At 24.3% G+C, this 11269-nt stretch overlaps 3 protein-coding genes and 1 long non-coding RNA gene across 7 annotated transcripts in view; 3 read left to right on the top strand and 1 right to left on the bottom strand.

Annotated features, from left to right (window-relative positions):
* The window catches only part of LOC102672964 (tektin-1), a 3050-nt gene extending 2270 nt beyond the window's left edge, over window positions 1-780 (top strand). For both annotated transcript variants that reach the window (XM_031512138.1, XM_006608326.2), the window contains 2 exons: window positions 33-251; window positions 336-780. In XM_031512138.1, the coding sequence (XP_031367998.1) occupies window positions 33-251; window positions 336-473 (357 nt within the window). In that variant the 3' untranslated portion in view covers window positions 474-780. The remainder of the gene's footprint in view (window positions 1-32; window positions 252-335) is intronic.
* Window positions 781-1560: 780 nt separating this feature from the next.
* On the top strand, window positions 1561-4685 carry LOC102673092 (F-box only protein 21-like). The gene is made up of 9 exons (XM_006608327.2): window positions 1561-1950; window positions 2142-2414; window positions 2485-2920; window positions 3016-3146; window positions 3319-3469; window positions 3546-3761; window positions 3839-3928; window positions 4031-4259; window positions 4373-4685. Exons 1-9 carry the CDS (start codon window positions 1784-1786, stop codon window positions 4561-4563), a joined length of 1884 nt encoding a protein of 627 aa, XP_006608390.1. The 5' UTR covers window positions 1561-1783; the 3' UTR covers window positions 4564-4685.
* A 949-nt stretch (window positions 4686-5634) lies between these two features.
* LOC102673230 (E3 ubiquitin-protein ligase TRIM37-like) lies at window positions 5635-10917 on the bottom strand. Of its 3 annotated transcripts, none has more exons than XM_006608331.2 (16): window positions 10548-10917; window positions 9953-10218; window positions 9661-9871; window positions 9265-9581; window positions 8972-9181; window positions 8735-8914; window positions 8553-8667; window positions 8297-8487; window positions 7875-8217; window positions 7633-7747; window positions 6979-7081; window positions 6448-6908; window positions 6180-6372; window positions 5943-6112; window positions 5794-5860; window positions 5635-5691 (listed from the first exon to the last, which is right to left on the bottom strand). In XM_006608331.2, exons 1-16 carry the CDS (start codon window positions 10614-10616, stop codon window positions 5667-5669), a joined length of 3036 nt encoding a protein of 1011 aa, XP_006608394.1. In that variant the 5' UTR covers window positions 10617-10917; the 3' UTR covers window positions 5635-5666. The 3 variants fall into 3 exon arrangements, with proteins under 3 accessions (XP_006608394.1, XP_031367943.1, XP_031367949.1); XM_031512083.1 differs by having other exon boundaries at window positions 6180-6369; XM_031512089.1 differs by having other exon boundaries at window positions 7875-8214.
* Window positions 10763-11269, top strand: part of LOC116186050 — a 1236-nt gene continuing 729 nt past the window's right edge. Inside the window, exon 1 of the long non-coding RNA XR_004150976.1 lies at window positions 10763-10902. This is a non-coding gene — a long non-coding RNA (uncharacterized LOC116186050). The remainder of the gene's footprint in view (window positions 10903-11269) is intronic.

The following is an 11269-nucleotide window of genomic DNA, read 5'->3' as shown; positions in this document are numbered from 1 at the left end:
ATATATATATATATATATATATATATATGCAGATAATGCGACAAGCAGAAGAAATGAAGGAGAATATTACGCGGATAGAAAAATCAATTGCAGAAAAAGAATGTTTCTTAGCTTTGGCTCATACGAGACTCGGTAATCGTTGTCAAAGACCAGGATTAGAACTTACACGAGATCTAGTCGAAAATAATCTTGTAAAGGAAGTATATGATTTACGGAATGTTACGTCTAAATTGCAAACAACTATGTTTGAGGTCTATATTTTACATTTTTTGTAATTTATTGTGATCATATTTAATTTCATATATAATATATGGTAATAATATTTATTCTTTTAGGCTCAGGCATCATTGCGTTATTTACTGAAAACACAAATTCAGATCGAAGAAGATATTAATGTTAAAACAAATACATTAAAAATTGATGAAGTCGATTGTATGACTCTTCGTCAGAGTATGTTCTACCATGTATATTGAAATTAATTCAAATATTGAATAACCCATTAAAATTTTTATATGATAAAATATAAAAAATAATACAGTATTTTTTATGCAAATTAAAAATATAAAAATTAAGATTATATTACAATTTTCGTATATAGAAAAAAAAATTAATTGAATATATCATTAGAAACAAAGACATTATATAATTTAATATGATATTTGAAATTGTATTTTGTATTAATCTCAGACAAATAAGTATTTATGATATATGTAATATATACATATACTTTTCATTAGTTTGTAGATTGTGCTTCAATAAAATGCTACTATTGGAAGTTCATGTTTAGTTTAGAAGAGAATTTTATTCCTATTGGCTAATACTTATGATTCATACAATACTGACTGGTTGTCAAGCTGAGTATTGCTATTATTTTTGTAGTAGTGTTTTATCTATCTAGAAACAACATTTCAGTGCGATTTTCCTGGTCAGCCGCGTATTTTTCTAAAAGTGTTAATTTGAGTGTCCTGACAAAAGTTCTTAATTTCGAAGCAGTGAAATGACAAATATACATATAGAATGTGTTTCGCTCAATTTTATATAATATTTTATATATAAAGAATCAATTTAATTACATGTTGAATTAATTTATTTTTTTGAATCAAAAATTTGTGATATATATTTATATCATATTTCTGACATTTGTCAAGTAAAGTTCAAAAATAAAAATTTTAATTTTAAGAATCTGAAATTAAAAAATATATCAAATGGATTAAATGTGAAAATATTACGATATTTTACGGATTATTTCAATCGTCATAGTGATTTCAGATTGACAGTTTCTTTAATAATTCAATGAAAAGAATTTATGGTTTTCATCTATAGTTTTCTGATATATATCTTATTTATACTACCATTTTTACCGATATCTAGAAATATTAATAGCTGCAAATTATTATAATAATTATCTATGCTATAGAATAAATAAAACAAAAAATTTCTTAAATAAACTCATTGTAATATAAATCTAGCTTAAAATTTAGAAAATCTGTGCAATTAAATAAAATTATTCAGATGTCGGTAAAAATGGTAACATAAGCAAGATATATATGACGTCATTATGAAGGATTTAAGAAACTCTTCTCATTGGATGAACTGTGAGTAAAATCATAATGGCGGTCGAAGTAACTCATAAAATATAATTTTACATATATATAACTTTCGATTGCATGGATTTTTAAAGTTAAAATTATTATTATGCTATTAGAAAATGTAAAAATATCTTACGAATTTTTGAACGAGAGAAATAAAGTTAGCCATATATTATAAGGCAGAGTAACAAGACATGGCAAGTGACGCAATAATCTCGTTACCTGGAGAGATAATCGTGTATATTTTGGAAGATAAATTACTTGACTTTTCGGATGTCATTAATTTTAGTTCAACGTGTAAAAGTTTGTACAAAATTGTCAACGAAAATAATAAACTTTGGAAGACTAAATTTTTTCAAAGGTATTTATCAATTTGAATATTGAGAAATTATTACAATAAAAAATCAAACATACATTATATATACTTAACTTAACAAAAAACATTATTCTTCTTAATTATAAAAAAATACAAAATCTTTTAAATGAAATTAAAATAATTTTTATAAGTACTTTTATTTGATCTAATTTAATTTAATTTTTTTGTAATAATAGATGGCCACTTTTAAAAGAAGTATATCAAACAAGTAAAGAAATAGAGCATCAGATGATAAACTGGAAAGAAGAAATAAAAATTAGTTTGAATAGTAGGACCAAATTACTTTGTCTTTTATCTTCTATGTCTAATAAACACCACAAAAAACAAGAATTATCTAATTCTGAATTTAAAGAATTTGATTCATTATTTTGTCCAAAAGAAGGTGCTCATTCTTTAGCTTATTATTTTTTAATAGATGAACTTATAACATTGATTAAATGTCCTGCTATGTAAGTACATCAATAACAAATATATTTTTTCTTAGAATTTATTATTATTTAATAACATTAATATTTCTAGAGTAAGCAATTTAACACATAGATATTATGCTCTCAAAGTTGTTCGATATTTAAAACAAACTCATTTGAAAGGTGAATGGCAAAAGTTTATATCTTTACCATCAAAACAACAAACTTTAGAACGTGGTGCAACTATTGTAGCACAATGGAGTCAACCAGAAAGACATGTATCATATCCGACAATATCATCAATATTAGATAACATTGCAGAACAAACAAAAGAGTTACTCAGAGAACAACATCCAAATCATTCTATATTTTCAATTTCCACAGAGAGATTTATCTTTTGGAAAAATAATATTATTGATGACAATCAGTGGAATATTTCAGAAACAAGACAAGTAACAGATGCATTATGTAAAGTATTATTTGAAAAATTAGGATTTTATGGAAATAGTGAAATGTATTATTCATCAGAAAATTCGTTCATAGATCGCGTAAGTTATGAATAAACATTATAAAAAATAAAACAATAACAAATTATTTTATATATGAAATTACTTTTAAATGTATATAAAATTTTTTTTATTAGGTTTTAGAACGTAGACGCGGAATTCCTATAACTTTAGCAATAGTATTTGAAAGTGTTGCTCGAAGACTTGGTATACGTTGTGAGCCTGTTAGTTTTCCATCTCATTTTTTATTACGATGGAAAGAAACATAGTAAGTTTTCAATTATTATTAATGTGATTCATAGATAATGAATATTTATTTTAAATTTTTGCTAAAAACAAAAAAATTCTTATAGAATCTTAATTGTTATTAATAATTATCTGATATCAAATTTCATTAATTTAATTAAATTTATTTTAAATATTTCTATGTTTCATTGTAGTGCACCAGAATTTAAGGACACTGAAAATTATTATATTGATGTCTTCAATGGTGGTCAATTTCTAACTAAAAAAAATTGTCCTAGAATTGGAGGTGTTTCAAGATGTCCAATAGAAAAATATAATGTTCATGAAGAAGCAACTGCTGTAGAGGTTGACAGTTTTTTTGAATTAAAATTCATTGTTACATATTATTCTTTCAATTTATAATAGGAATAATTTTTAATAGGTAGTGACAAGAATGGCAAATAATTTAGAAATAGCTGCTAGACAACATACTCATATAAATGGTACTCATAGAACTGCAAGATTACGTTCTGCACTTGAACTTCGATATATGATACAACCCAATGATACAAACACAGTTTTACAATTAGGACGAATATATATGTCACAACATATGGATTTGACTGAATTGGTAAAAATATTAGAAAATATGCAAAAGGTATTTTATAAAATTGATAATATACGTTATGAAGGATTAAATTTATTTTTGTATCAAAGTCTTATTAAAATTTATAGGATTTGGAGTTAATGTCAAGAGGACAAGCAAATATGATTTCACAGACTTTTAAAACACTCCAAAAATGTCAAAAAAGATTACAACCTAAGGTAATGCTTGTTCAAATTTTTAAATAATAAAAATTTATTTTAATTTTATAATAAAGTTTATAAAAATTTATAATTTATATTTATTCCTTATACTTTATTCAGGAAGAAATAAAACCAAAGAAAAGAATTCCAAGTGTAAAATATGCAATAGGATTGATAATGAAACATAAAATATATGGATATTTATGTGTAATAACAGGATGGGATGTCCGTTGTATGGCATCTACAGAATGGATGAATGAAATGAACGTAGATGGATTAGAAGAAGGTGCAGATCAACCATTTTATAAAATATTTGTAGATGATGGTTCATGTCAATATGCAGCTCAAGGTAAAATTATTTATTACTTTGTTTTTATTTATATATTTTTATTTATTATTATATATTTATGTTTTTATTTATAAAAAAAGCAAAATATTTTTAATATATGAATTTATTATTAGAAAATTTATTACTGGCTCCTAATCCAGAATGGATAAATCATCATGCAATTGGCAGATATTTTTATAAGTTCAGTGGTGCACATTACATACCAAATGAAGAAAAAGCAAGAGAATATCCGGAAGATGAAAAAGTTTGCAACGAATTAATTGTTGAATATATGCAAAATGGAATAACATATAATACTACTTAACAATTTATATTCCTTAATTGGAATACAAGATAATAGTATGATAAAATAGTTACTTTTTCCTTATTATGTATCCCGCGCATAATATTAAAAAGAATAATATTTAAAAAAATATTTTCATAAAAGAAAATTTAAAAAAAATTTTTTTTATTTGTGATATAGTTCATCATTGAATTTTTTAAAATAATTTTTAATAAATTTTTGTTTAAAAAAAATTATAGAAAGCAACAAATGATATATGAAATGAAACATAAAATTTGTACAAATTGTGTACTACATATAATTTTCTATTATTTAAAATACTGTTGGCAGCTCAGATAAATAATATCTTCTGATTTTTAAATTTATATGTGATAATAGGTGTGTATGAATATATGTATAATAAGAGTGAAAAATGATTTATATTTTAATGACATTTTTATTATATAAATATCATGCAAATGTAATAAACACCAAAGCCTGAACTGCAAACAGTAATTAATTTATATTTTGATTCCACTAAAATGACACATTGTTATTAAAAGTTAATTTATGTACTTATAATAAGATTTAACAGTATATAATAGATAAAGAATATATATTTAATGTTCTTTATTTTATTTTACTGTCATGGGCTGTGCTCGCTTTATGTATATTCACAAGCAATCACATAAAAATAATATAAAATTTGTTCTTATAATATTTATAATACCATAACCAATTGCAGAGATAAACATATTGAGTATTTTGATATTATACAATATATTAATAATTGAATATAAGTTTACTTAGAATTGAATATATTTTATATACATAATATTTTTTTTTATATACTTTTTAAACTGAAAAAAAATCAATATTGTAATACTAATATCCAATTAAGATTTAAGCAGTATTGACATAATCATAAAATAAACATGCAATATTTTTTTACAATATTTAGTACAAAAAATATCTTTAATAAAATATTATACTTACCACTATTGTTAAAATATTCAAATCAAGTCTCTAATTCTTACTACTTATCGCTTTAATAATATTAATTAACACATTGTATATATGTAAATAAAAAAAAATCACAGAATATTCATAGCATTAAATGTCACAGATACAGCTCAAATTTAATTTCACGAATTAGTTTCTTCTAACGATCTGTAATAATATAATTTTATATTTTTAAATATTATTATATTTATATATAAAATTATAAAATTATATAGATATTTCATTAATAAAATAGAAAATTGTATTTACTTTTCTGCAGTACATTTATTGGAAGTATCATTAGATGATGCAGTAGCCTCTAAAATATTTTTCTGACCTAAAATAAAAAATTATTTTAATGATTTATAGTTTTTATTATATTTAGCTATTTTATATTACATTTATAAAAATAATTTTACCGTGTTTATGTTGATATAATGCAGGCGCCCAACTGTAATTATTGGAACTCGGAATAGCATCTGTGCTGCTTGTGGACGATAATGGAACATCATGTCCTAAAGAAAGTGCAGTAGATTTTATAGTGGCAGTGATGCAACCATTAGATTTTCCTTCTAATGGAATATTTTTCCTATAAATAATTTTTAAATATTAAAAATGCATACATTTTTTTTTAAATAATTAGAAAAAATCGATACCTTAATTTATTGAAACAACTGGCAGTATCTTTTTGAGATATCGGAGATAATTGAATAGTTTCCAGCAATTGTTCAAATTCAAATATTTTGCTATTTTCATTATTTATAATACTAACATTAGTAGACGATGATGGCGAAGATTGTCGTCGTGATAATAAATGTTTTGATACTATTTTATTACTATCCAGTACTACTGAAAAAGTATACTTCATATGATAAATATGAATACATATATATATAATTTATATAAATTTTTAATTTTATTTACCATTTGGCACTATCAAATCAGATCTAGATATTTCTACTTCATGATTAACTTTATTAACCATAGATATCTTTGGAAGTTCTTTTTCACAGTCTATTGAATTTGAACGAGTTGCAGGTTCAGATCTTGTTTGACTTCCACAAGCTATTAATCCAGAAATTTCTTGCTGACAAATATTGGGTAATTGATTTAATTTTGATCTGCCACTACATATTATTTGAGGTTGACAAAGATGTGAAGGACATGTGGAACGTTTGTCAGCAAATTGTTCATTACATGTTGAATCATGTTCTGGTTGTAAAGGATTAGAATTATGATGTTGTATAGTTGTTAAAGATGTTCTTGAATCACAAGTATCATCTACATGTTGATTAAAACATAATGAAGTCCAAGCAGAATTTCGATCTTGCATCTCAAATAACTGCAACATAATCTCATCTTCCAAACTATCAGAACCTCCTAATCTATTTATAATAAAATTAAATTAATTTTATAAAGTATAATCATAGTAAAATTTTATTTTCAATAATATACCTCCAAATATCTCCTGTACTTTCTCGATTATTCTGTTGTTTTGTACGTTGTTTATTCTGAATCCACGCTGATAATGATTCGGCAACTTCTACGTCGTTTTCTCCTGCAAATACAACAATATCACAAATATATTTTCATTAATTAATAAATATATTAATTATGATGTAACTAAAAAATATTATAAATAAGATAACACAAACAATATAAGTAAATTAAGATCAAGTTTCTATCAACTTGAATATTATAGTACATATATAGGAATATTTATTTTTCGTTATAAAATGAAACATAAAAGGACGGAGATTAATTTGAAAAAAGACATAATTTCTTATAAAACTGTTTGAAAATGATTAGGAGTATGGGAAGTGGGATTTTCTTTCATAAAATCTTCATCTGGTTTCTCATTCGTGGGCTTTTCATTTTCAACACCTTTATCTAACTTGTTTTCCCGTTGTCTCTGCACATTATCTATAGAACCTCTGTTTGAACTTGTACCTAATTCAGTATATTATTGCATTATATTATGTATGTATGTGTATATATATATATATATGATAAAATAATATAAAAAGGAATTTATATAGCTTGTTTGAATAATTTAATATTATAAATTATTATATTTAATAAAATAATAATAAAAGATTTATGTCATACCTGACATTGTTTCATCATCTACATCATTTTCATCATTAGAATTGTCATCCAAAAGTGTTAGATGTGGTTCATTATGTTCGCATTCATCCAAATATATATCGTGTTCACTTAATTCCTGAAATAAATTATACTAATAAATAAAGTGGAACATAAATTATCAGTAATAAATAAATCAATCAAAATTAAAATCCATGAATATATTTAATTATATTGATTTTAATTTATTAATTTAAATATCTTACTCCACTATCGCTACTGCTGCTACTAGACAAAAGATTCAGTTGTTGTTGATTAACTGTTGGTGAAGAATATGAAGGAGGTGGAGAATGAGTACTTGTAGCTGGACAATCTCCCACAGAACTATCATTTGTACTATGCATATTAGGTGGTTCAGCTTCAACGACGCTTAAGTTATTTACTCTGTGTTGTTTTAAACTTGTTTTCGATGAAATAGAAGATAATGTCGAAGAAGAACCAAGAGGACGCATATTTGAAGGTTCTCCTAATTCACACATAGGCATTAATTGATCTCCAGATAAAACATCACTGTTACTTCCACCAGGAAGTACATTTTGTACTGATCTACTAAAAATTACATAAGGTTTAAATTTTAAAATATTATTTTTTTTTTAAAAATATCATTTCAAAAAAAAAATTATTTTACCTTGTGGATGTGCTATTTTGATATGTTTCACCCGAACGAGTAGAATTGGAATTAAGTAATGAATCACCAGCAGTTTGTGATTGTTGTTGCATAATCATAGGTGTCACATTTGATGTTGATCCACATAAAGTTGCTCCACTAGGTACTCGAGTTGCTGCCATAGCATTCCGTGATATTTCAATTGCTAATCTCTATAAAAAAAATGATTTATATATGAATATAATATATAATTAGATATTTTAAATTTGCATATTACCTCTTTTAATTCATTGATTTGAGTAGCATATTGATTTTGAACTGTAAGTAATTGACTGATATACCATTGTTGATCTCTACAACGCTGATAAAACGTTGGTGGACGTACTTGAAACCTATTATTTATTTTTATATTATACTTGAATATTATTATTATTATACATCAGTGAAAATAAAACATACCGCAATATAAGAGTATCCAATTCGGTATTTAAATATCCTTCAGTTGCAAGCAAATCTAATCTGAAAAATCTATTGTATCCCCAGCATTCGCCAATTTCGAAATCAGAAGCAAATTCTCGAACAATATTCTTACTTGTATCACGAGATCCTTGGTGAATCATTTCTACTCTATATTCATATCTGAAAAAAATTATTTTTGAATAAAATATGATTAAAAATGAAATCATTCTTACGTACTTTGATGTTTCTGGCAAACCAGCACTTAGTTCTAGAAAAACAGATAAATAATTTCCGCGTACAACACCGTTTCCATCAGGATATACTTTTAATCTCCAGCATAATCCATTAACATGTAAAGGTGCAGAATATACTGGATCTGCTTTTAATTGTAATTGTGTAAAATTTTGCATTGCAAATGTAGCACTATCATATCCCGGAACAATTTCACTAAAATAATTATAATTATTATAAGAGATATAAAATTATGAAATATTTTTTTTGTAATTAAAAATATATTAAAAATCAAATACCTATGAAAATCTGCTGGAACAGGAGCAGTAACAAAACTAGTCATTGGTTTTTTTCGTACTTGATGTATCATTCGCGAAAGATCTGCACTTTTAATTATAAGTTCAGAACGAGTACAAGTGTGTAATTGATGCTCTACTTCTTGTAATAATGCTTCCAGTTGTTCTGTTTCTAGTGTCAAAGAATTTTTCTGACTCATTAATGTTAATAATTTAGCTTTTAACTGAGAATCTAAACGTGCTATCATTAATTCTACTGCATTTCTGATTTCTCTAACTCTTTCATCTTTTGCAGCTCTTACAGATTCTACATTTCGTTCCTAATAAAAAAATCAGATATAAAATAATATTTTGATCTTCTTTAAAATATTTAATATTCTATTTAAAATTCACACATACTACTTCTTGAACAAGGCTTATTAACTCCATCAATCTTCTTTTTAATTGACCTACTTCTGCTTTTATTTGTGTAACATGTTGTTCATAAACTTCTTCTAATGGCTTAAAAGTATGTCCTGAATGAGTGCCACCCCAAAGAGCACACTGATGACATATACATCTACGACAAGTCCAGCAATAAACAGACAGTTTCTCACGGTGCACAGTACACCTATTTAAAACAGACATTAATATTAGTAATAATTAAAACAAACATAAGTTTAAATATTTTTATATTATAAATAAAATATACCTATCTCTACTGGAATCATCGTGCCTAGAATTTGAAATACCAACAGCTTGAAGTGTATCAAGTTGTTGTGTTACTTCTTCAACCCATCTACAATTTACTAATTCATGTAAAAGTAAGGAAGCTCTACAATGAGGACATTGAGAACGTTGTTCTGTTAACCATCTTCTGATACATGTGTAGCAACATAATTTACTGCAATGAGGACAAAGATGTGCATCTGTCAATTTTTCCATACAAATAAAACACCTGAAGACTTCTGCTAATGTCTAAAATAAAAATTTAAATTTATATATATATAATATAATAATTATATATATATTATTATACAATTAATTGTTATAATATTATATGTAATCTAATAATCAATCAATATATTTTCAAATTTGTAATTCAAATTTGTAATAGTTATGCTATATCTTAAGTTTTAATAATTAGTAAATAATTTTTTTTAAAATATTAAACTTGATATATTGAATTAAAATACTATATTTCATTACTTTTAGTTCCATTTAATAAAAAAAGTATATAACTTAAAGTACACATTGTTAAAAACAATTACAAAAATTTAGAACATTATTATTGCAAATTTACGAACCTCTACACTATGATCATCCGAGTTTTTTGAATTAATTGATGTTTCTCTACTAGCCATTCTGTCAGTCATTTATTAATGAAAAATTAATTAAGTGTTATTGATCGTTGTATATATTACTAGCTTTAAAAGTTATGCACATTTCCGACATTTCATCTTGAGCGGTATTATTTAACTATTTAACTGATTTAACAAAACGTTATTTCCAAAATGTATTCATCATTAATTATCGTTGTTTATTAATTAATCCAACATACACAAAATGCTTTTCAAGTACTTTTAAAAATTTGTCGAGAAGAATTCGATATTGTTATGAATCTTGATTCGCCATGAAGTAAAGTAATCTGTAAGTCTAATGGTAAGCAGTGTAGGAAACATCTAATTCTGTTAAATTTCTTTTTGAATTATTTAAACGAATATAAAATTTGTTAGTGAATATTTTTAAAATTTTTTATGCATGTAATACCTAATATATATATAAAATACGATTTATATAAAGAATTATTTGTATATTTTAATACATAATTTTTTTTGAAATTTGATCATTTTTAGAAAAAAATATCAATACGTACATTCAATATTAAGAAAAATAAATTATTTATAAAAAAAATAAAAAAATATTTTTATCAATATAATTATTTTTATGTTAATAATATATTAAGATTTTTAATAAAAAATAGATAAAATATATAAATGATACATTTATATTGATTTGCTTGAAAAGT

The sequence above is a fragment of the Apis dorsata genome, unplaced genomic scaffold (assembly GCF_000469605.1).
Source record: "Apis dorsata unplaced genomic scaffold, Apis dorsata 1.3 scaffold_34, whole genome shotgun sequence".
NCBI lineage: Eukaryota > Metazoa > Arthropoda > Insecta > Hymenoptera > Apidae > Apis > Apis dorsata.
This window is presented reverse-complemented; position numbering and strand designations above follow the sequence as displayed.